The following is a 27,383-nucleotide window of genomic DNA, read 5'->3' as shown; positions in this document are numbered from 1 at the left end:
TCAATCTCCCAATGACGATTTGAGGAAGTCTATTCCACTCCTCTTCCAGTGTCTGGCCAAGTTCAGCTAAAGTAGCTGCTGGCCATTGATGTCGCCATACACGTCACCCGATCATGTCCCACACATGCTCTATGGGGAAAAGGTCAGGGCTCATTGCTGGCCATGGCATTCTGGTAATGTTTTGCTGCTGAAGGTAGTCATTTACAAAATGTGCACAGTGGGCCTGAGCTTAAAACACAAATGGGACAAAACTCGGTGCCAGTATGATATCCCAGTAGTACTGACCAGAACAATATGGAGTGGTGTTCTGTCAGTCATAGTGATGCCACCCCACATCATAACTGAACCATCACCAAATCTGTCATGTGGTCCGAGGTTGACGTTTGCTTGTCATTCATTTCGACATCACCAAACGTGACCACGCCTATCCAAGAAGTCTAGAATGAACCTGGGCTCATCAAAAACATTACACAAGACCTCATCCCCATAGTGTCTATGCTGTGTACACCACTGGTGCCTGTTTACCATGTGGTGATTTGTTAAAGGTGATATAACACATGATGTCCAAGCATGCAGATGAGCTGCATGTAGATGATTTCTAATCGTCTGACCCATCACTCAGACCCCAGTAGCCTGGTGTAACTGTGCAGAGATATGTGTCGCTGTTTGAGCTCTATTTCGCAGAACTAGGGTTTTGATGAATCAATCCTGGACTTGTGTCATTAACCTGGGATGCTTTGAATGGAGTCAATCATTAAAATTTTGGGTCTGCTGGTATCTGTTCCATAGAAGCATTCAACATATTGGCTATATCATGCTGAATTCTAACAGTTTGAAGCACACCAATAGCCTTAGGCATTCTTCAGGTTGTAGATGCCGCAGAACTAATTCAAAGAATGTACATAACATCGAAAGAATTTAGGTTAATTGATCATGAGATTCAGCAAAATTAACAGTAGTAATAACTCAAACAGATTTATTGACCACTCTATGACCTGTCAAAATCGCAAATCACTCCCTATCCATGTGTACAAGGCTACTGTGTGTTGCATATGCACATTTTCGGCTGCATTTGCATGTTAGGTTGTGCAGTTTTTTTCTTGGCCGTCGATCATTTTTGAAAGCTGATCTCTGTTCTAATCATTGGTAATGACATTTCAATTTTAAATTCAGACATCCTAGCAAATAAATACAATAATATTAGTTGGATGAAGTGCGTTTATGTTTTGTTATGTAAGATTGTAGTGTCCATCAATGTATTACACTCCAATTAAAACAAAGGACCCAGAATTTGCAACTGGTTACAATCAACATCTGTCAACACCTGTGTACGGAGCTCTGTCGGGTCGAGTGTCCTAGTCCGAAGCAAGAGGCTTTTGTGCAATACAAACTGCTTAAAATAGCATAAAATAAAATGAAATAATCTATAAATGTATTTATTGTTGACTGTTCAATGTAGTGTATCCAATAATTATAAAGGATTTTAAAATTAACAAAAGGTTTCCACCTTTTTTTTAACAAGTGGGAGTAAGCAGAACAGCTACATGTACTGTTATCTCAAGAGCCAGTAGAGGTCAAATTTCATCCAATCAGTGATGACGTTATTACTCTCTTTGTCTAAACATGTGCTAGCTCAGGCTGCCAAACGCTTCAACGGTGCCATCTTTTATTAATTTTCACGATACAGTACTGAATACTCGTACTTTTTATACATACTTTTATTCCTTTTTTATATTATTTATTCTATTATGTAAAATATATACAATTCGTGGGGTTTTTCACTGATCATATGTGATTAATTTTTTTTTTTTTTTTTTTTTATCCCCCCCCCCCGGTTGTGACGACATCAAGTGGGACCGATTGACAATTTTATTTTTCCCCTCCCCTGGTTGGAGCTAAATATCAAAGTTGACAGTCACCACCGTCATTGGAAAAATAATACCTATATCTCTCTTTTAGACTTAACAAGGCAAGACAAGAACATATTGGCCTTGTACGTGTATTTGTTAAATTTGTCAAAACAAATACTACATTGGTAAAAATACTGTTTTCGTGCAATAAAACTTTCATGATTAAATGAAATTGAGTCAATTCGTGAGCATTTATTTTTGTGAATCCTAATATCAATCATTTTATACCATACGAAGATTGTTTATTGTTTACAATTTAATACTGTTAGCTTATGTTACACACATTGCGAAATGTGTGCACCTCAGCTAATTGGATTTTATCTTGTTCCAACCAGTGCACCACAACTAGCCAAAGACCGTTGTATGTGCTATTCTGTCTGTGGGAAAGTGCATATAAATTATCCCTTTCTGCATTAGGAAAAATGTAGCCAGTTTCCTCTGATGAGGAGATATTGCTTCTTATAAAGTTGACTGGTCAAATTTTAATCACAAGACAATGTTTTGTTACATCACTGTGTTTGTTTCAGTGCTAAACCTACCATTCTGCTAGTTAACAAGTCTATCTATGATATTCAACCCATATTACTGACACTGTTTACAACTATCGCAAATGAAAAGACTGATAATGGATGATAAAAAGAATACCCCCCTCGGCAAGTCTCGGATTTCATACTTTTATCAACTCGTGCTGATAAATTATGATATCACAAGACACTCGGGGAGTATCCTCTATTTAACATTTTTAATTGATTATTCATTATAATAATACAAATATATATACATGTACATATTTCACACTTCAGGACTTGACGGAAGACAAAATACAATCATGACAAACACATGACATTGTTAAAGTTGTAAAACTTTTTTATTGATTGTTAGGAACTGACACCAACAAAATAAAGAATCACTTCAAATATGACAAAACATGACATTGAGAAAAGTAAATCAATTCCATGTGAAAATAAAGTATTTTACAGTACCTGATTTGTTGACAGAATTGCTGTTCTGTGTCAAAAGACTGGAGAGTGAGAAGAATTATGTTGTTCTCTGTTAAACCAAAGGAACTCATGATCTCTTTTTTCTCCTGGTCAGTCAAAAGCTTTGAATAGGTTGTCACCTGCAAACCATGAAAACAAATAGAGAATAAACACAGGGCAATCAATGTCATTCATAGTATTTTTACAAACATACTGACACACAAAAAATATTGTTTCATTCCTAAATACATGTATATAGTGCAGCAACAATTTTCACTGAATTCCACTTTTTACTGATGTTGCATAAAACAGTTTCATGAACCATTAAAACATTGTAATCAGGATTTGAATGTAATGGACCAACTGACAGGCAAAGATATACATGTCTTTAATTATCTTTAAAATATTTCAGAGTGCATATCCTAATGTCAGATCTTAAATAAAGTGTTTGAATAATCCAGAACTATTTTAATGTTTATTGATGTATGAATATCAAGTACAGTAATACATTTCTAATTTAACTTTGAGAAAAACTTTAAGGTATTTTTGTTTGTTTATTGCTATGTAAAGAGAATTGTTATTTACCTGAGCATATACATTGTTGCTCGTAGATCTGCCAAGACTATATTTAATGTAACTGCAAATATCATCATGAGGCTGTTCTGTAAAATATGTATGCAAAGCCCAGTCTTTCTCAAGGAACAGTTGGGTTTCTTCAAGTCGTAGAACATAATGTGGTGTAGCACTCCACAACAGCATCTTCTTGCAATCTTCCAAGAACTGAAACAATGCACCAACCATCAAATATAAGACATCTATTGTGAAAAATACAATTTTCATTACATAAACAAGAATATACGTTTACACATTTTACTTTTATATATTTTAACATTCAGTGTCTTACTTTACTATGTGACAAAGTAGAGAACAAATGATTGCACATGCCCACTCCATTTTACACTTAATCCAAGTCTATATTACTAGTCTCCAAGTCATGGCACATGTTCTATATGTGTCTAGAACAATTATTTTGGAACTTGTTGCTACAGAAACATTTCAAAAACATATCATTTATTAAATGTTTGTACATAACATAGTACCAAACAAGTAATTTTTGTAAGCCCCACAATAATTGATGATTTTTTCCCTATGCTGTTACAATTCCCTCCCATTTAAAAAGAAAGTGTTTCAGTTAAGATTAAATAATCATAAGAGATTTGGGTTTTTTTCGGAATACAGTAAAGATGTTAAGTAGCATAACTATTAACAGTAAGTTTTTTTTATTACAAAGAGATTTCTTCAAAGAACCCAGTTGTTATTTTATACCAAAGTAATTGATGACTCAGTGATAACAAATATACTAATACATTTGAAGCCTTAATTATTTAAGTCTCTGTGGATTTTCATTGGTGGTGAGGATGAGTAAAGGCAAACCCAAATAAAATATGGCAAATACATTTCCAAATAAATATTCCAAAAAAGCTACTTTGTGGGATTCAGTGCTATCACAGGCAGAAAAATAACCGTACATGATCATCAATATGGCCATCTTTTTCATCCCACATGTGTAAAACAATGGCAGCAGTGGTGTCTGGATGGTAGCCCATGAAAGCATCAGCAATGTTCACGGTTTGTTCTGTGTTGTACCTTTATAAAAGGCCCACAAAAATACATTTTGAATAATCAACCAAAGCACAAATATTATTGCAGATTTGGCAAAAAGACATACAATATAGCTCTTTAATTAAATTGGCATAGCATGGTTTAAATCATATGAACAAAAGAGTATGACATTCTGTCTTAGTGTGTAATACAGTGAAACCAGACACTCAGTAAACCCGAATTCTCTCTAAATGGAACACTGAATGAATAATGCAGTCCCAATGAGCTTTTTTAGCATAAACTTGCCAATTTGTACAAAAATGATGAAACATGCAATTATGTATATCCTAGGGGAGTGGCAGTCCTCCTGAAGATGAGCACCTGATAGTTGATCATAGAAGCAATCACCACTTTGCGTAAAATCTTTTCAACTCTTGCCTTGTGCAGATATGTGATTTTGATATCAGAATACGGTTTTGTCATTCAGATTCTTTGTTTTAATTAATATTTTGCATTGGTCATTTAACAAAATAAAAAATAAGGATACTATTTGGAGAAAACTTGAGGTGTTTTCTCTTTTATAAATACATCACCTGTCCTCAAACTAGTGCATATTCCCCAAAGGATAATAGTAGGCACACCTGCCTGTTCCGGTCATGGAGGCCGGGAGCATATAAACCTTTGAAGACAGGTGATGTATCTATGAAAGAGAAAACACCTCAAGTTTTCTCAATTTTTTTTCAACATCAACTGTCCTCGAACTAGTGTAGCATTCAACAGATGGCGGTAGTTTCCGTACTCTGAAGATGCACATGTCTTTTCCCAGTGGACCGGTAGGAAGCTGATACAGTGGGGACTCACAATGGAAGAGAGTGCTTGGACAGCGTAGGTGCGAGGCCCTTGATCACGAAGCTGGTTCTTGGCCACAAAGTTCATCAGTAGGCCCAATGTGACGGTGGTGTTGTCTCTGTGACACCGCACCATGTCCACATCCAGTGCATTGATCTCCAACACTCTTGCTGCCATATCGAAGCCCAGCAGGAACACTATCTTCCTTGTCAAAACCTCTAAGGATGTCTCTGCTAACGGCTCATAAGGTGCTTTGGACAAGGCCCTCTGAACTAGATTCAAGTCCCATTTCGTTGGACGAAAACATTGAACCTGGTCTTCATGCTTGAAACCCTTTATCATAGTGTGGATCTCAGGAACTGCTGCCAACTTGGAACTGGTGGTCAAGTCATGAATCATCACGATGACAGAGACATAGCCGGCTATGGTCAAGCCCTCGGGTTTCAACATAGACCAGAGATACAGCAAACACTCTGCTAACTTCTCCACATGAATAATCTGATGTCTCAGTTTTTGCCTGATGCACCATCATTGGAAGTACAACCATTGGACATTATATGCAGCAGCAGTGGATGCCTGGTGCACCTTCAGTATCGCCACCGTGGTCTTGGAGATAAGGTCCATGCATGTAGATGGAACAAGCGTGGATTTGGATGGTGCAATCTCAATGTGGGATGAAGCAGGAGGCAATACCAATTGGGTAGTGGTAGAGGATCTGGATCCGCGAGACATATGAGATCATGATACCAGACTCTACCTGGCCACATTGGAGCAATGAGGAGTAAGTCGACAGCGAAACTCTTGAAATCGCTGGACCACTTGTGAAAGCAGTACTGGTGGAGGGAACACACAAGTGTCCAGACTGTTCCAACTAATGGCCAGGGCATTGGGATCGAGAGCTTTCAGACCTAGAACTGGTGAGATGTACAACCTCAGCTGAAAATTGAAGCGTGTTGCCAACAGGTCAACGTTTGGGGTCCAAATCCTGTGGCACAACCACTGGAAGGATTCTGGGTTGAGCATCCACTCAGTAGCTTGTGGAGTGGACGGTCTTGACATGTTTGCCAGAACATTCGACAGGAGACTCCGTGCAAGGAGACTCCATCTAAGATGTTCGACGGAATCAGCCACCACTGGAGACTGGGCCGGAGGTTGTCGGGAAGGCTCATCATCAATTTGGTTCAACGTGATAAAAGGATTCAGGAAGACTTGCAGGTGACGTAACTGTAGACAGCCTCTGAGTGTCATGTCTTGTGCAGATGTCAAGAGACCCAACAGACTTTGTCAAACATGGAATGTTACAGGTTCTGTCAGGACTGAATTTTGGCCCATCTGTCAGTGGGAACCTGAATTAGTCCCAGATCTGTACGCAGCAGTGCTCCAATGAACTGAAGGCTCTGTGTTTGTTGCAACTGAGATTTATGTAGGTTGCAAGAACTGAAGTATAAAGTTAATGTGAACTAAACTTCGTCTTGCTCTGGCACTTCATAAGGCAGTTGTCTAGGTAGAAGGATATACCCTGGCAATGGAGGAACTGGGACATCGGGGCTGTTATCCGGGTTAACAACCAAAAGGCAGGGCCATCCATTCATAGTGCACTCTCTGCAGCATGAACCGCAGTTACTTGTGATGATTTGGATGGATTGGCACATGGAGGTATGCATCTTTGAGGTCCAGAGATGCCAGCCAGTCATCTGGTTATATGAGTCCTCACATCGTGGACATTAAAAATCTTGAATTTCGGTGGTGGTTGAAGTTGATGTTTGTTGAAGTATGCCAGATTGTGTATCATTCTCAGGTTGCCTGAGTCTTTTTTCTTCAGTACAAGAAAGTTGTCTCAGTAAAACCCTGGAGTGACGTGGTGCAATGGTATCTTCCTGACCACTCCCTTCATTACCAGTTTGTCGACTGTGTCTTGCAGGACCTGGATGTGAGAGATGGAGTGGCAGTTTTCCCTTAGTGATGTAGTCAAGGGTGGCTGTGAAGATAATTGTAGAAGGTATCCATGTTACAGGATCCTGGCTACAAACACATTGTCGCAGAAGTGTTCCCAGTTCTTCCAATACCTCTGGAGTTGATTTCTGACACTGGACGTTTTGAATGGTGTTGGACACACTGGAAGCGTGAGTTGAACATCGCTGTTCAAAGATAAGTCGAGAGATGGGCGAAGGTCGAGGGAGTCAAAGCAACCCAAGGTTGGTCGTCTGCTGTCAATGACGGGCACACTACCCCTGGGGTCGACTTCCGGTTCCGGTTACTCCTCTAAAAAAGCTGCCGCTTAAAGTGCATATTCTTCCATCTCTTAGCTTTGCTTTGCTGCGTGAAGGTATTTTTCCTTTTCGAAGACTCCAAGATCAGTTGGAGTGTCTTCATGTCGGTAATCTTTCCGGCAAAGAGCTTGGAGGATGACCAGGGTGATGACAGTAACGTCTTCTTGTGGCCTTCATCCAGTGTGGTCTGCTTAAAGGTCCACAATCATGGCACATTATTAATACACAGTATATATAAAAAGTACATAAAGATTACATTATTAAACATAAAACAAAACAAAAATACCACTCCAATTATTAATAATTTTGTAAAATGCTCGGGGAAAAAACACTGATCCAGTCGATGTGACCCGCATCGGACCTGTGATGTAGCATCCAGTGAATTCCACTCATTCATTAGTAGGTTAGTTCTTATCGGATGTTAGTTTGGACATTTCTGACTTGTCGCATTTGTCTATTAATTCTAATGCTACCTCGATTGATGAGGAAGAAGGAGAAAATCTGTTAGGGGTACTTCCCTATCAGTTTGAACCGGAGTACACCAACGATGATCCGGCAAGCCAAATGCGGTCAGCCTATTTGCAGCCCGGAGCCCAAACGTCGCCCGGAGACAAAAACAAAGCCCGAATGTTAATGCCGAGGTGTACATTGTTCATATTTATCACAAAGATACACCTCAACACGATGTATTTATATATATTAAAAAAAAAAATGTAGGAAAAATATTTTTTAGAGAAAATCGCATTAACATTCGTTAGGCCCATCTGTTTATGTCTTTGGGTGATGTTCGGGATTTCGTTATGTACAGCCCAAACATGAAAAATGTGTTTTTTTCTAAAAAATATTTTTCCTACATTTATCCAGGGGGATATAGGCTTGGAACAGACAAGTTCTTTAACAAACGTTTTGGTGCCATTCTCACGTGTTCGGTTTAAGAACCGCTTCCATGCAAACAATGTCGGTTTGTCTTTTGGAAAAATATGCAAACTTTTTTTGCCTTTAACTGCAGCTTTTGTACATCCATACACTGAACAATGGTTTACCATGTTTCACATTTGAAAGATATCTTCAAAATAATATTCCACACATACAATTCAATTCAATAGAATAACATTTTTGCATTTTAAAAATACACGTGTTCCACTTCCATGTAAAATGTCTGAAAGGCTTTCATGTTATGCTGGTTAGCACGTCACGGGGTCACGTGACTTAACTCTTGGAGTTCAGTTGCTTCTTGGCAAGTGTTGGGGAAAACGCGACTTTTTATTGCGAATATATTAAAAACGGGTACATTTAAAAAAAATTATTTTATTAATACTTCATATATATTGTAAAAGGTATACATAGATACCAAACAATAGTGAATGACGTTTTTGATAAATGTAGACCTTTAAGACATGCCTGGCGTTGTTGGTGCATAGAAATGATCATCGAAGTCATATAAGCAATCATCTTGGCCCATTGCTAGAAGGGATAACTACTTCGTCGGGTGCTGCATCGGTCGCCATCATAGGGACTGGTCCCTTCCTGGCTGATCCAGGGGTGTGTGGCAACGACGGCGGCAGCTCATATACTATGGCCAGGCAATCCTTCATGGACATTCGATCAGTGTCTTCAATGACAGACTAGTGTAAATCGTCATCTGGAAAGTCCCATAGGAGCCAGGCACAAACATGTCAATCCCCGATGCTGGAAGAATGAGGAGATCTAGACTGTGGGCAGTCCCGACGGAACCAGTGACGGCGATCATATCTAGCCGAGGATGTCCATGGGGACCAGCTACAATCACGACTCCGATGGCCCATGGAAGGCTTACTCTGAGCTTGAGATGAAGTCAAAGACTTTCTTGAAATAGCTCGGGGAGCCCCGTGGACCGGTCTTGCCCATAGGCGCCAAAGTGGAAGACGTAGGAGGTAGCTGGTCAGCTGCAGATACAGTAGCTGATGGACAGGCGTGACCTGCTGGACCGGCGACCTTGGTAGCAGTCATTGCAGCAAACATCTCCTGCAGCATACTAGGCAAGAGTGACTTCAGGATTTCTGTGACAAGAGTCCGTGACAGAAGACTGCGGTGGTGCTGGAGCCATCATTGAATCAGTCTTCTTACCCCACTGGGCTATGACCCGGAGGTAGTTGATAAACTCTGTAGGGCCCAGTGGAAGGCACAAAAGACATCTTGAGTCCATGTCGCATAGCGGGCAGCAACCTGGACAAACATTATGTGGGTCTCCTCCCGCCATAAACATCTTGCACTTAACACAAGAATGTACAACTCTAGTCGAACTAGTTATACAGTGAAACCTGTGTAAACCAGACCCTGAATATACCGAAATCCTGTCAAAAATAAGGTTTTCTTTTATTAAAACCATGTATTAACCTTCTGACTACTGCAGGCGAGATATCTCGCCCGACGTCACGTCAGTCGACATATTGTATACTGTATACAATGCATTCCCCAATTCATATTTCCCACCTTTTTGCACACGGCACTCACTGGAAACGGAAATATAATAAAAGAAAAAATATTTCTTTTCAAAATGGTGGCTTTTATCTTGATTTTTTAAAATTCAAAATACCTTGAAATTTTGGTTTTAAAAAGTGGTTTTCGGCAAGTTTTTGCTTGACAACAATGGCGGCACATTGCGGTCATTTTCAGGGATCGATAGCTGACTGTGACAGCTAATTTGATAATAAATTTGATCGTTTTACCATCAACGAAAATTACCAAATATTGCAATATGAATCGTAGTTCGGGTTTTAAACAATTTAATTCTGGTCAGAAAACCATTGTTATCGGGAATAATGGACATAAATACTGGATGGCTGGACACAAATGCCCATAAGTAAACGTGACTTTTTCGATTTTTTGTCTAATTTTAATCACCATTAACTGATTTAAAAATAACAAAAATTACAAAAACCCACGAAAATAATACTTACCGATTCATACATGAACTTTATTTCATGTATTTAAAAAACATTTAAGTGAATATATGTCAGTAAAAATTATAAACTTGTACCCACTCAATGTGGTTTTTGTTAAAAATTAATCCAGTAGTCTAAAGGTTAAAAACCTAATAAAACCAGAAACTGTCGATTTTGGAAACAGGATTGATTTTTTTGCTCTGAAATTTAAAATTCTTAATTAATTAATCTGAAGAAACCAGTGTAAATGAATGAAGAGTCAACTTAAAAAAACATGACTTTCAGAAAACAAATGCAGACCAGAATGTCTTCTGTCCAGAATTCGCTGTCACGGGTCTCCAATTTCTACGGTCTCGGCCCAGCTTAGCAGACATTAATTAATTAATACTCGATTGTTTTCAATTGTACTGTCTGTCTGGTGCAGTGCAAATTCTTTTCAGCTGCAGACAAATCACAAATACTCACACATTAGGGTTTCCACCTTTGATTTTTCGTGCATGCACTTTGATAATGAAATACTGACACACTGAGAGTAAAATAGTACAAACAACTAAAATTGAAGTAAAATATACACATGTGACTCAATTTGTATTTCATACACTAAATACAAACAATTTAAAAAAAAATAAAAAATTGCATTTGCTAAGAAAGATTGAAAATGTCTCGACCATCACAGGCTAGCAGTAGGTGTGTGGAATTATTGTTTATTTATGTTTTAATGTCACTTCATAAATAAGAAAGATATACAACAAAATTGGGGTATAGCGGCATTATTAGTAGTACTTGCGACTCCGACAGTCACAATTATTCGGCAATTATCGAACATGCTTGTTCACAGTTACAAATTTGATATCAAGGGGAATAACTCTGTATTCTAAAACGCAACACTCTAAATACCAGATCGTGTCTAAACCGGATATATATTAGGTGCCCAGCGTGATCCGGTTAAGACAGGTTTCACTGTATCTGTAATGATAAAGCAAACACAGGAGTTTGTACAATTCTGGTAAACAAGAAGCCACCATTTTAAAAATGGTGACTGAAGACTGTTGACTGGCACACAAGACAATTAATAAATTTGGAAAGAACACTTTAAATAAATTGATTACAACCAAAATAATAGTACAATAATAATGTAACAACATTTAGAAATAAATGTGTTAAAAAAGATTAATGGCTCAGATTAAGATGGAGCAAAAAAAACAAGGACGTCCAAACCATAAGAGCGAAGGAAAAAGAAGGATGTTACAGTCACGTGACTGGAACAGGAAGGGGTGTGTAGTAGAAGAATTTTAGGCCATCCCATTGGCTGTTGGGATGTTCAAACCAGACTACTATCCTTAGGCAAATATGTACTAGTGTGAGGACAGGTGATGTTGAAAAGAAATTACTCGTCTTAGTAGAAGCATGCCAATAGCATATCATTTCCATATCAATTTTCAAAAAGATATGACCTTTACCTTTACCAGTAATTAGTACTCATTTGGGACAATTTTGTAACTTTTGTCATATTGTTTAATTAAGATCAGAATTATCTGAGAAACGTCCAATAAACTGGATATCTCTCAATACTGGATTTTTTTACCCAGTCACTCATGTATCCCAGTTTACAGGTTTTTTACTGTATATAAAATATTTTATACCCTCTTTTGCATTTTGTGACAAAATGCTTTGCCCAGAGGTCAAGTTCATCTGCAAGATGGGACTGGCGATCATTCATTAGGTTGTTCAGTCTCAGGAAATGTTTCTCCAGCCGATTTATAAGTGGAATCGGGAACTTTTCATACACAATATGCTTCTCTGCCACAACAATCAGTCTGAAATGTAATCAAAATCATTAACACTTGTGTCCCTATTTGTATTTGATAATATCAAAGAGCATAGTTGGAAAAGTGATGTCGTTGTATCTTTATGTATGAAATGTTGGATTAATTACAACAAAGAACATTATAAACTCTATTTAAAGTTTAATACCTAATAACCAATATGTTTGTGCTGCTTCATTATATATTATTGATTCATATTCTTCTCTATTTAAGTTCCTCCTTTCTAAGCCTGTAATCTGCTAGAGTAAACATATTAAATTTCACAAAAATATTATGGTAGCGTCAACTGACCAATATTTCAATTACAACTGATCAGTAGACAAATTGAATTTGTTTGTAGTACTTATGCCCGACTCCCTAGTGTGTAATTTCCAAGTTATAAAAGTTTAAGTCTGCATGAATGAATGTGTCTATATTTTATGCAGATGTCATTTGAATTAGATAAACATAAATAGTGATTTTAATTATCTAATGTACATGTAAGGATTTGTTTTAATTGTTTTCATATATCAGTTTCAGATTTTTTCTACATGTACTGTATGTAAATAAGTTTACAGTAGTTTGTTACTTTATTTATCTACTTAGTACTTAGAGTATATTTCAACATGTTGAGAAAAATGTCAGAGTTTGACATGATTGAGGTTCTGAATGCTAGTGGTAAGTATGTAATTATACCTAAAGTAGAAAGGAAACCAGGTTCTCTAGCTTTTAGTTTACTTCGTGAAGATGTAGTGATTAATATGCAAGAATCAGGTGCTAGGCCTAAAGATGTTTTTCATCAGTTTGACAAACTTGGAGCAAGACCAAAGGAGAGACTTTCATACAATGGACAACTGTTATGATAATGTTGGTATGAAACAGCCATCTTTTGTTCCTAAGATTTAATAGCTCAGGTCATCACATCTGTTTACTGTTGGTTTAATTAAATACAGACAGGTGTATATGTCTTACCTGAAGTCTTTGTGAACTCGACACTTCACACGGTGTGTACCCAGGCCAAGGTCAACAAATCGTTCTCCACCAAGTCGAGAGTAATACTGTTTTAGAAAAAAATTAAAAAATAATACAATGAAACCTGTCTAAACCTGACAATGAACATACCGAAATCCTGTCAAAACCGGTCAAATTTCATGGCTCCAAATTTTCTCTTACTTAACTAAACCATGTAATAAAAACCTGATAAAACCGGAACCTGTCAATTTCGGAAACCAGATTGATTTTGTGCTCAGAAATGTAAAATCCTTAATGAAATAACCTGAAAAAACCGTGTTAAAGAATAAAGAGTTAACTGTATATCATAATTATAGTAATGAATGAAAACACGACTTCCAGAAAACAATGCAGACCGGAATTTCTGCTGTTCAGCATCCAGTGTTATGTTACAGCTAGGTTACCAATTTCTGCACTCTCAGACCAGCTTAGCAGACATCAGAGTAATTAATGCTCAGTTGTTTTCAATTGTACTGTCTGATGCAGTACAAATTCTTTTCAGCTTCAGACAAATCTTAGATACTCACAAATTAACTTTAAAAAACAAGAAGTCCAAACCAAATTGTTAATTAATAACTATGATAAATTACTCTCCTACCTTTAAGTACTGTTAGAATTAATTCTCCCAAATTTTGTCCAGACAAAAATCATAAAAAACCCATTACAGTGACACAGATTCCACATACAAGGCTGTATCGATGTCACCAATATCAACTTTGCCATTTTGCTTGTTAATTTATGGAATACTCTTCAAGAGGGGTCAGTTGATATGGCGTAATCTAACTTTTTTAACATAAATAAACAGCAGTGATAATTAATGTTAAATTAAAATATGGTGGTTCAAATGTGACATACAAAATACGTTAAAAACTAATCATATTTAATTATCTTTATTAAATTTATTCTGGGACATATAATTGCCTTGGCCAAGTCTATCTTTCAGTGTGTAAAGTTTATAGCATTAATACCAATAGCGATACAGAAACTATTATCGTTTAGTTACTATTACCGCAAGTGTTAATATAATAATTACCGAAAGTGTTTCCCAGGGTTACGATATAGCCAAGCAGATGACAAGTCTATGTTATCAGTGAATAAAAGCCACTATATTTTTTTTATACGAGTTTGTTGAACCAAAACATTACAGAATTGGCGACGAGGTAAATCTGGAACTTGGTTATTATGGCAGTTTATTATATACCTATTCAATTTTACTATAGTGATAAAGATATTTTGAAACCACGTGATCAATTTATTTTGTATCGCATATATGTGTGATATGGACCGGAACATTTAAATGGGCAATTCCCTTTTTCTTTTTACTGCAGTTAGTGCCTTTCATATATGATTTACAAATGACGTCACATCGTATTTGAAACATTACACACAGCTTCCGCAGAGTATGATTGTTAATGTTAAGTAAATCCATGAAAGGAGTGTTCATCATTGATTTAACAAAGTGTTGTTATGATGTTAACTTAAAAACTGTTTTTGTAAAACATAAAGAAGGTATGTAATAAATACAGAACTTCACATTGCACTCGTTTATTTTGCAAAAGAACATATCTTCTTGTACAAAATAAACTCGTTCAATAAATAGGAAGTGAAAACAAAGTACATGTATATGAAGATCTGTATATTTATGGTAGAGTTGATTGTTTAACCAGGATGTCGAATCTTGGAATGCATACACCGAACGCCTATCGGCCTACTTCGAAGCTAATGAAGATACAGATGCGTCTAAACAACAAGCTATTCTGTTGAGTGTTATTGGACCAAAAACATATGCAAAATCTTGTGTCTCCTGACCGTCCTACCGACAAAACATTTCAGGAATTAATACAGGTTATCCAAGATAACCACCACCCAAAACCCTCGGTTATCGTTCAGTGATTTAAATTTAACACATGTTTCCAAGACAGAGGTCAAGGAATTTCTGACTTTGTTGCTGAATTGAGACGTCTCGTGGAACATTGTGAATATTGTGCAATGTTAGATGACATACTGCGTGATCGTATTGTATGTGGGGCTTCTGATGACGGTGTCCAAAAATGTTTACTGTTCGAAGCAAACCTAAATTTCAGTCGTGCACTAGAAATTTCGCGGAGTATGGAAATGGCTGCTCATAATGCCACATCCATTCAAAATGGTATGCATGGTCCTGTTTCTTCTTGACAGGAGGAAAAGGTTACAGTTACTGGGCATCTCCAATTGTACTTGTTTTGAAAGAAGATGGAACAGTTAGGATCTGTGGTGATTACAAAGTCACCATATAAATCAAGGTTTCAAACTGGACTCTTATCCAATTCCGAAGATTGAAGATCTCTATGCCACACTATCTGGAGGTAAAACTTTCACAAAAATTGATCTCAAAAGTGCATATCTTTAACTTCCTCTTGATAAAAAGTCAAAGCAGTTTACAACCATCAATACTCACCGTGGTCTATTTTGCTACAATAGAGTTCCATTTGGAATTTCTTATCTCAAGCAATCTTTCAAAGATATATGGACAATCTCCTTCAAGGGATTCCAATGCATGTGGATATCAGGATGACATTCTGATTTCTGGTGAAGATGATGCTCATGTTCAAAATGTTGAAACCGTTCTCAAGAGACTTTGTGATGCAGGATAAGTGTACTTTTCAAGCCAGAGAGGTAGTGTACTTGGGACACAAAATGACGCAGAAGGACTGCATCCAGTTCAAAACAAAGTAGATAGCTATTACAAATGCTCCTTCACCTACCAATGTCACTGAACTCAAGTCATACCTTGGTCTTATGAATTATTACGGAAAATTCCTTCCTAACCTTTCCACTGTTTTGGCTCCCTTACATCTCTTGCTAAGAAAAGATGTAAAATGGCAATGGACAAGTGATCAAGAAAAAAAAATTCTGAGTGAAAAAAACTGCTTCAGTCTTCCAAAGTGTTGGTTCATTATGATACCAATAAAGAATTAATTCTGGTTTGTGACGTTTCACAGTATGGCATTGGAGCTGTACTATCACACAAAATGCCTGATGGAACAGAGAAACATGCAGTTTTTGCCTCTAGAACCCTGCCGAGAAAAAGTATTTGCAAATTGAAAAAGAAGCACTCTCTGTAGTTTTTGGCGTTAAAAAGTTCAACTCGTATTTGTTCGGTCGAACACTTTGCATTGCAAATGACCATACGCCACTACAAACACTGTTTGGGTAATCTAAAGGAATTTCAAAAATGGCTTCTGCTCATATACAAAGATGGGCATTAACTCTTTCTGCCTTCAACTATACATTCAGGTATAATCCAGGTAAGGATATTGGGCATGCTGACGCCATGAGCAGACTTCCACAAGCTGTGAAACCTGAAGTAGTGCCTATCCTTGCAGAAAATGTGTTTTTGATTCACTTTCTTAATTCTTCTCCAATTACAGCTGAGGAAATTGAGAAACTGACTCGTGCTGATCCTGTTCTTTTGAGAGTGAAAAGATTCATTTATGATTAAGAATGGTTGGATGAATTCACTTGAACCTGAATTTAAGCAATATCATGTTTGAAGAAATGAGCTGAGCACTCATGGTGGAATTGTACAATGGGGATCAAGAGTAGTCGTACCCCCAGAGGGACGTTCGCGTGTTCTCACAATGTTACATGAGTCTCACCCTGGAATCATGAAAATGAAGACCCTTGCATGTAGTTATGTTTGGTGGCCAAACATTGACTCTGAAATCGAAATGACAGTTCACAAGTGTAATTCGTGCCAAGTAAATGCGAAAAGCACACCAGCTGTGGAAATGCACCCCTGGGAGTATCCACAAGGTCCGTGGAAACGCATCCACATTGACTATGCTGGTCCTTTCATGAACAAAATGTTTCTGATTATAGTTGATGCTTTCTCAAAATGGATGGATGTACATGTGATAACAACAAAAACTTTGCAAGCTACAATCAAGAAACTCGAAATGACATTTGCCACGCATGGCTTGTCTACCACTGTTGTATCCGATAACAGAACTTCATTCACAAGCAGCGAATTTAAAGCATTCATGGCTCGAAACAATATCGAACACATAAAGACTGCTCCCTACCACCCAGGATCCAACAGACTAGCAGATTGTCCAAACATTCAAAGAAGCAATGAAAAAACCACAAAGGGCAATCTGTAGAATCAAAAGTGTCTCATTTCCTGTTCAGATACCAAGTTATGCCACACTCGACGAATGGCAAGTCGCCTTCGGAACTTTTAATGGGGACTCATCTTGACCTACTTCACCCTGATGAGACTGCAAAAATTAAAAAGGTTGAAGCAAAACAAAAAGTTCACCATGATACACTCTGTAAAAACAAAACTCTTTCTGTTGGTGACAAGGTATTTGCGACAAATTTTGATACAGGTTCTTGCTGTATTCCATGCACCATTATAAGTCAAACCAGTTTGTTATCCATCATAAAAACCACTCAGATTATTCGTAGACACCATGACCATCTGAAAAACCATTACACAAATAAAACTGTGTATTCTGATGTTATTCTGGATTCCATGGATACCACACCAGTAAACAGTCATCCCACTGTGTTCAACCCTGTGCAGCGCAGTCAACTCACTGTGCTCAACCCTGTGCAGTGCAGTCAACCCATTGTGCTCAACCCTGTGCAGTGCAGTCAACCCATTGTGCTCAACCCTGTGCAGTGCAGTCAACCCATTGTGCTCAACCCTGTGCAGTGCAGTCAACCCATTGTGCTCAACCCTGTGCAGTGCAGTCAACCCATTGTGCTCAACCCTGTGCAGTGCAGTCAACCCATTGTGCTCAACCCTGTGCAGTGCAGTCAACCCATTGTGCTCAACCCTGTGCAGTGCAGTCAACCCATTGTGCTCAACCCTGTGCAGTGCAGTCAACCCATTGTGCTCAACCCTGTGCAGTGCAGTCAATCCATGGTGCTCAACCCTGTACAGCAGGCCACTCCAGAGCCTGTCAACCCTCCAGTTTCTGTTCACAGATCTACTAGACATTCAAAACCACCTGACAGACTGAATCTTTAAGTGAATAAATATATCAGTGTTTTTTTTTGCATTGTTCTAAAATGAGTTGTTTGCTCTGAAGTTAATATGCAAGGTTAAAATTTTAGTTAGATAAACAAGTTAAAAACTGTTCGAGATGAATAAAAGTGTATTAAGATACTATGTACTGTTCCAGATAAATATAAATATGAGGTTATTTGCATCACAAAAGAAAGTGAACTTTAATGCGGGATTAAGATAACCATGTATTCAGTAACATTAATTCAGTACATTTTTAAGGAATTATGTTTTAAACCTAGAGGGAAAGGAATGTAATGTTTATTGCATTAATACCAATAGCGATATAGAAACTATTATTGTTTAGTTACTATTACCGCAAGTGTTAATATAACAATTACCGGAAGTGTTTCCCAGAGTTACATTATAGCCAAGCATGCAGACAACAAGTCTATGTTCTCAGTGAATAAAAGCCACTATATTATTTTTATGATTTTGTTGAACAAGAACATTACACAGTGTTATCAAAGGCTATAAGCTAACGCATGTGCACATAAAAATAACAATGAACTATTCCATTGCTGCATGGAATTTTTTGTATGTGTTCTGTCAATGGAAGGAAAGAAGGAAATGTTTTATGTAATGTTGCACTCAACACATTTTATTTACGGTTATATAGCGTCGGACATATTGTTAAGGACCACACAGATATTGAGGGAGGAAACCCACCGTCGCCACTTCATGTGCTACTCTTTTTGGTTAGCAGCAAGGGATTTTTTTATATGCACCATCCTACAGACAGGATAGCACATACCATGGCCTTTGATATACCAATTGTAGTGTACTTGCATGGAGCGACAAATAGCCCAATGGGCCCACTGACAGGGATCGATCCCAAACCGGTTGTGCATCAAGTGAGTGCTATTCCACAGGGCTATGTCTCGCAACTCTGTCAACGGAGTTTCATTGTCAGTATTGTTTCAAGTGATTTTGTAAAACACGGACAAATCACATGTGAAATCCTGACATCAAAACTTACATGATACAATAATGGTCCCAGAATTACTGCTATAAACACTTGAGCACACTGCTATAAGCACTACGACTAGTCTTCTTGCATGAGCATTCGCAGTTTGTTAACAATGTACATCGCCTGTTTTAGTAACCGCTTTTACTTTTTCTTCTTTAATATTAGTTTTTAACCAACATAGAACATTCTTTGTTCTCTGTGCAATTATATGTACAATTGTTTCTAGTAAAATATTAAAGGTTTGTGGAACATTGTATGATGAAATTTTTTAAATTTGTTTTTTGTATGCAATGTTTGTTTTTATAAAGATATTCAAATATGCAACATAATTTGTATTGATTTAATGCTAAATGGTTCTGTGCAGCCGAATAATAAGTAAATAACCAATTTATGCTATATTATTAAACTGATATGCAATAAAGTGGATTTGACTGTATATAACAAAATTGGGATATAGCGACAGTATTATATAATTAGTCCTTGTCTCTCCAACAGTCACAATTATTCAGCAGTTATCTGACATGCTCTTTAATTCATAGTTACGAATTTGATGTCAAGGGAAATAACTCTGTATGTTAAAAAGCGACCCTCTAAACCCCGCACTTCGACTCAAGCTCACGATGAGACAAGATGCTGTGACTTGTGCTCTCAACTTACCCCCCACCTGGGGGGAATGATAGCTTCCTTTGGAGCATTATTGGAGTACCGAGTTGCATACACGGGGTCACGGGCGACTGTGCCCTTAGTGTATGGCGACTCGGTAAAGAAGACTAGAAGAGGAGGGGGGAGGAGACGTGCACTACAGGTGGCTCGGGGGATCCAAAGAAGAGGACAACGACACCTATAGTGGAGAAGACCTTAGAAGCGACCTACGGCGAGTTGAACACGGCTATGGCCCAGTGGCCACCGCCGCACCCCCTGACTTCTATGTCGATGCCTAGGCCAGCTCCAGTGATGCGGTCAACTTTACCGACCGCTCCCGTCAAGCCACCAAAGGGATCTGTTGCTGTTGTGGTTGCGAAGCGTAAGGCCACTACACTTGCCATCCAGCCCGACACGGACAAGCCGCCAAGCCGTCAACTTACCATGCCCCCCCAACCCAGTCGGAAGACGCATGGAAGCTTCAAGTTAGGAAGATCAAGCCAACGTTATGGCATTGCGTGCAGGGGGTCACCACAGACTCCAACAAGCTGATGGGGAAGTTCCTCAACCAAGCAGGATGGTACCCACTTCGAGCTGCACCACCTCCGGACCAAGGACGACCAGTCGGGACTCGTTGTGACCCACTGGTGCTGAGACTGCTTCCGACAAGCGATCCTGTTAAGAGAGATGGATAGCCAGACCATCCACAGGATCCTCAAGGCTATCATCGGTGCCGGCTACCACCAGGTCATCCCAGCTATATTGGACAGGCAGGACGAAGTCCCGAACTTGACCGCCGGACCCCTCATCAGTAGATGTCATCCTTTCTCAGGACATATAGATTGGACTTTAAACTTTTAGACCTCCGTTCGAAAGTACTTCTTCTTTTTTTTATATTATTAAATAGTCCGATCGTCTCTTCTTTCTCTTATTTATTTTTGGACTGTCCTTCTAAAATGCTCCAAATTATATAAATATTCAGCCGAGCAGTCAATTCTTTTTATTTTTGGCTCGTAACTTTTTAATGTTTTTTTATTTATTCTACTAACTTTTTTATTGCTATTTTCAAAATTCTGCCCATTTTCACACTACCCTCGCCCTCCCCATCCCAAGTCAGACCACCAATCTTGTCGGAGGTCGGACTCGGGATGAGCGTGTTCGAGGCCCTGGTGGTGCACGAACACGTTAAACTAGTTATCTATCTATCTAATTTCTTTTTGACCGCCCGATCTAATCTAGAGACCAAATTTAATGAGTAGAATTGTTTTTATTAATTATATTAATTAGAGATACGCATCAAAATTTTAAAGGCCCACTATTTAATTTTTGGATGTAAATTTCAAAATTGTCCCCTTAATTTTTTCTGTCCCGAAGCAAGTCACTGGTTATCCAGAGACAGCCCCCGGGACGGACATGCTCAAAACTCTAGTGGTATATGACCATGAAAAAATGATTCAAATCAAGTCTAAACCCTGGATCCTGTCTAAACCGGATAAATATTAGATCCCCCAGCGTGATCCAGTTTAGACATGTTAAACTCTACATGGAATTAATATGTACCAAGAATTCGCAGAATTAAATGTCTCACCTACCATAAACTTATTCACTGTCAATGATAGTTGCATCCATAAGATTTTTATCTAAAAAACACCCCATATATTAATTTTTAATTCTTTTGACATGCTTAACTAGTAAGCAATTTTTAAGTTTCATCGATCAAGGACTTACAGTTTGTGTAAAATGGAACTAAACAAAACTTTTAATATTAGCTAAATGGAAAAGTATTTTCATTAAAAATGTTTAATTAAATTTGTTTTATTCTTTTAATATCCATAGCCTCCATTACAAAAATACTCATCTGCCCTTGATTTGAATACGCGTTAAGCAATACAAACATCCACTAAATTACTTCCAGTGTGTTCACGCTCCAGTTGCTTGTTACTACTGAATCATTGAATGATGGAGTAATCATCAATTTGTTCTTTTATTGTTTGACTTTAATAAAGTTTCCTATTTCTATTGTTTGTCCCCTTCTTTTACAGAAAAGGAAATGTACAATATTTCTGGTGCTCAACAGAAATGCAGTAGTTAATAATGAAACTAACGATGCAGAAATTCATGTCCTTGCCGTCGCCTAACAATACAGTTTCTATTGTTTGACTTGGTAATAAAAGCTCCAGTTTTGGGAGCAAGCATGCACATATTTTCAGTGGAATTAACACAGGTAACAGATCATACATCTTGACGTATATTAAATTTAATTTAATACTGACAATGCAATAAATGCATCTTTTGTGAAAATATGCAAACAAATCGGAACAGCGAGTCCAGTGTCATTGCAATGGACATAGTGTAACGGACATAATTTCATATGTAATTTAATAGTTAATAGATCGACTATCCACATGCTATTATTAATATTATGCACAACCATTAAGCATTCCATTGTATGAACAGTAGTAGTATACCGTACAAAAAACCTACCAATATTAGAGAGCAATCAACATAATTACACATCATACAGTCAAGTACTGTCTTGTCTGGCAATGTGCAATGGGCACAATTTTACACGCATATACGATGCACTAATCACCAGTAAATAATAATATCTATCTAGTCGAAAAGCACCATGATAACCAACATTTTGCTCACATAGTTGCCAGGATGGATCCTTGAAATAATCTGCGATGATGCTTTCATAAGAACATGCTAATGATTTAAGAGATGTCAATTTTCATAGAATGATGAATATGCATCAAGGCTAGTCCGGCCAGTCTGTCTTCTTACATGGTGTTTCATAAATAGGTTTTGACACACCACAGTCAAAAAAGAGCCTCATCAAATAATGCAAATTAATGTGACTAATGTTTGCCACTGTTACGGCACTGTATAACTATATGTATATAGATAAAAAAAATGTATGTGCGTGTTTGTCTGGGTTGTGTGTGGTGTGTGCATGCTGATGTATGTGTGTGTGTGCTGCTTTTGTATTGTTTATTTTTGGCCAGAGTTGTTATTGTTGTTACTGGGGTTTTCTTCTTTTTTTGGGGGGGAGGGGGTTGCAGTTGTTGTGGGTTTTTTAATTTTTTTAATTAGGTTTTCTGTTTTGCTTGCCACTTATGCTTCTAATCATGCATGTGTACAACAATGTCTTCATTTTAACATCTACATACCTTAAATAATCAGCATGCAAGACTAACACAAATATTTTGATGTAAATAAAACAAGTACTGTTACTAGGTAGATATTTTTAGGTTAAATTATTTATTTATCTGTTATTACAGCAAAATTTAATCTTTATAATGCAATATATATAGGCCTAATTAATTTGCAACAAACAAAATATTTAGTAAAACAGGCGCGTGTGCAGGAAATTGTGTAGAGAAGTCTAGATTGGCAAGTAGTGTTTTTAGGGGAGGGGTCGGGTCATGTATTACCGGAAAATACATTGAAAAAGAACATAATATAGCATGTGTGGAAGGGGACTGTGTTCTGATTGGAATGTTACATATAGTCCGTCATATCCTCCTACAAAAATGTTTTTCGTAAATAATTTCAGTTTGGTTTGATGTAAAAATTAACATAAAAGTGTTTTGGAAATAACAAAAATATACTATTTATGTGTGCAATTTAAAAAACAGTAGGCTCAGAAATAAATAACTTGAAGTAAATTCCATAGTATAAAAAAATGTGTTCCCGTGGGACAGACCATAAACATATGCTTCTATTATCTATTACAACACAATTCATTAAAACTGTAGGTGTGTTTGTATGTTTAAATGAAATTATGATAATTAATGGGAGGCGTAACTGTAGATTAAAAAACAAAATTCCATGCAAAAAACCAAAACAATCAGGGTGTGTGACAGCTCGCTAGATTCATCTCCTATATTTAACACATGGTCAGTTATAACAAAACACAATTTTAGCAACTTAATTTTTACCTGTATCATTCTTTATTTTTAAACCATAGGTGGGCATTTATAATACATGGGGCTGGCATGCATAAATCTCAGGTGATGATTCACAAATAACTGTCGTCATCGGCCATGCTTGCTGTTAGCTGAACGCGCTAGAACCGGAGAGCGGTTAAGGGGAAGTAACTCTGCCTAATTTTCTCGTTAGTTTCTAATAGAGGTTATAGGTGCAACTATATAAATCACATTTCATTGAAATAGGACTTATTGTTTGAAATACACACTAATATGTTTACCAAACTGAACTAATGTTTAGCAAAGAGCAAATACATTTTAATTAAAAATGTTTAATTTATTTTAAAAAATAAAAATTCACATGCACTGTGATGAACATCCATAGGGACAACTATAAAAAAAGGTTCATCAATCTATAACTTATAGTTTGTAAGAAATGAGACTAAATGCAAAACCTTAATGTTAAGCTAAATACAAAAGTATTTTAATTTAAAATGTTTAATTAATTAAACAAAAATTCACATACATTGTGACAATCATTCATAGAAACAACTATTTAACTTGTTTCATCCATCTAGGACTTACAGTTTGTGAGAAATGGAGCTAAATGCAACACTCTAAATGCAAAGAATCATAGAATCCTTATTTAAAACAATAAGAAAACCTGCCTCTGACCAATACACTCATAGTAATAATATAGATATTTTCATGTTTATTTTACAATGTTCTATTTATCATTTTATCAATATGCCTTATTAATTGATGCTTTACTTGCTGAATATAATAAATAGTATTCTTACTTGATTTAAGGCATCATACAGACTCTCGTACAGGTTTTCAAGGTTCAGCAAAATCACTGTGTTTCCAGTTTCCATACACACCTTGATACGGTTAATGTTTCGGCAAACCTGGAAATTAATCAATCAAAATTGATAATTGCTAATTTAAATATAATCTAAACCGGCCCCCAATCGATAAATAAAAAGAGGTTAGTTTTGTCATTAAGAGCTCATATGCACTCTTCCTGTACCAAAAGGTTTTTGAATTACTAAATATGAATATACTCACCATGATTTAACACCCTTGAGAACATCTAAATGTCCCCTTATATCCACTTTAACAAAAGCATCCCAACAAATTTCAAAAATGTTCATGAGGTAAATGTTCAAGAGGTTGAAAAACTATTAGCAGAACATAACTTGTCTGAGTAACTTTACAAGTCACCCACTTGTAACATTGTAGTGATCTACTGGTCTTGGTGGCATCGTAGTTAAGCCATTGGACATAAGGCTGGTAGGTACAGGGTTCACAGACCGGTACCAGCTCCCACCCAGAGCAAGTTTTAATGACTCAATGAGTAGGTATAAGGCCACTACACGCTTTTCTCTCTGACTAACTACTAGCAATTAACAACTAACCCACTGTCCTGGACTAACAGCCCAGATAGCTGAGGTGTGTGCCCAGGACAGCGTGCTTGAACCTTAATTGGATATAAGCACAAAAATAAGTTGAAATGAAATGAAAAAAGGAGTGATCTGAAACTCTTTTGCTATATTATATACATGTAGTTTTAACCAATGAAAATGCTGGATTTCTAAGTAGATTATATAAATGAGTAATAAGTTTTAGTGAGATGCAAAGATTATAATTGCTGTTAACCAAAGATAAAAAGTATTTACAATAAAGTAAGCAACAAATTGTCACCTGTGTGTATTCCTGGTCTTTTGGGAAACTGCTTCCAAATATGGTTACGACTTTGTGTTTGCCTACCATCTGTTGAAGTATTCCAAGAGCTCCATAATTCTCGGTCAAAAGCAGAAGATAACGACTTTCGCTGAAGAAAATACATTTGAAGATTTACTATTATTTCTCGTGTGTTTGGGCATTTATGTTTTGATGTTAAAAAGCAAGATCTAGGAAATTCCATAAAACAGTGAAGTTTAGAAAAGAAATAATGATACAGGAGACACCAGTTATTATTAATTTAATTATAATCTATTGATGAAAATGATGAGTTTGTTACAAAATGTTTGGACACAAATATCTGGGCAATATTTAATGAGTTTCGTCCATATATAACAGTAATTGTAAATCTGAAGGGTTAAAATGTTATAAGGACTTATAGAGAATCGGCCTGTTCTTCTTAATTTATAAATAAAAAGAAGCAGACATTCAGTTAAGTAAAAACTGACCTTCCAGTACCATCTCTGGACAGAGCTGCTTCTATCAGATCAGCTGTAGTGTTGACAGGATCATCTTCATGTCGCTACAAAACATATAACCATTCTGTTAAATCATTCAGGGATAATAAAATTACAATTTATCATTCTTAAAGAAAAGCTAACCTTTTGAAACATCAAAACATATTTAATAGGTTTAACTTCGTAGTATAAATTATCTACAGATGGCATAAGTTACAGACAGAAAACTTGCCTTTATAGAAATATTTATTTTGAAACAAACTGCTCATTCAAAGAATTATGGAAATATAATTAAAATTTCATTAATAAAGTTTATTTTTAACATAAAAATGCAAGCAGCCAATCTACTTATGTGAACTGAAATTTTTTTACAGCAGTATTATTTCAAGACAAGAAACCAATTGCTAACCTTTTCCCCTTTCAATAATATAGTAATCTTTTCACGAAAGACTTTTACAGGATCCACAGTATCCAAGCCTCCAAAGTTTCTAAGTACTGAGTGTTCCAGCTGGTGCCAACAGAGAGGACGACGTTGTTTGGCAGCAAATGCGTACACCATCTTCACCAAACTGAAACCATTACAGCAGTAAGATTTACATGTAATGGTAATCCTAATCAATTTATTTTGGTATTTTAAAAAATCCCTTAACATGCATGAATTCTTGTCCAGTACCAATATAATTCTGTTTAGAGTACATGTATTACATATGATCTTAATTTATTTCATGGTTTCTGCATACTTCCAAAAAATATTTATCTCACTTTCTAATTTAAGATCATACTTAATGTATTTCTCTGTGATAACATTTCAATCTACATTTGATTCCAAGTCATATGTACTTGGCAATTTATTATGGGAAAATAGGCCCCATTCCCTAATCTAAAATTGTCATATTTGTTATTTGGTTTAGTTTATTACATAATCAGCATCACAATTTCTATACATTTTTCTTTTCTATTTTTTCTCTTTCCAATTCAATTTCATGCTTCCTATTTTCAAAATAGAAAGACTAAAACCATTTTTTGCAGTCTGCAATATGACAGCTAGCTCATGAATAGCAAGTATATCCAATTCTATACATACAGAAACAAAAACGTCATACAGATACATAAACATAAACATTATTTCATACCTATAAAAATCTCTAAGTCCAAAGAATTCTCGTTTCTGACGATTGGTTTCAAACATTGCTTTATAAGCATCAGCTAACTCGCGTAAAAGTCTTTTCATCTT

General features: G+C 36.8%; 1 protein-coding gene across 1 annotated transcript in view; it reads right to left on the bottom strand.

Moving 5' to 3' along the window:
- LOC121372409 (E3 ubiquitin-protein ligase rnf213-alpha-like) overlaps positions 1–27,383 on the bottom strand; it is a 27,760-nt gene extending 377 nt beyond the window's left edge. Inside the window, exons 1-10 of the mRNA XM_041498715.1 lie at positions 27,283–27,383; positions 26,559–26,718; positions 26,141–26,214; positions 25,653–25,782; positions 24,749–24,856; positions 13,313–13,398; positions 12,179–12,352; positions 4,420–4,537; positions 3,476–3,670; positions 2,894–3,030 (exon numbers count right to left, since the gene is read on the bottom strand). Of these exons, the coding sequence (XP_041354649.1) occupies positions 2,894–3,030; positions 3,476–3,670; positions 4,420–4,537; positions 12,179–12,352; positions 13,313–13,398; positions 24,749–24,856; positions 25,653–25,782; positions 26,141–26,214; positions 26,559–26,718; positions 27,283–27,380 (1,280 nt within the window). The 5' untranslated portion in view covers positions 27,381–27,383. The remainder of the gene's footprint in view (positions 1–2,893; positions 3,031–3,475; positions 3,671–4,419; positions 4,538–12,178; positions 12,353–13,312; positions 13,399–24,748; positions 24,857–25,652; positions 25,783–26,140; positions 26,215–26,558; positions 26,719–27,282) is intronic.

The sequence above is a fragment of the Gigantopelta aegis genome, chromosome 4, assembly GCF_016097555.1.
Source record: "Gigantopelta aegis isolate Gae_Host chromosome 4, Gae_host_genome, whole genome shotgun sequence".
Lineage (NCBI taxonomy): Eukaryota > Metazoa > Mollusca > Gastropoda > Neomphalida > Peltospiridae > Gigantopelta > Gigantopelta aegis.
This window is presented reverse-complemented; position numbering and strand designations above follow the sequence as displayed.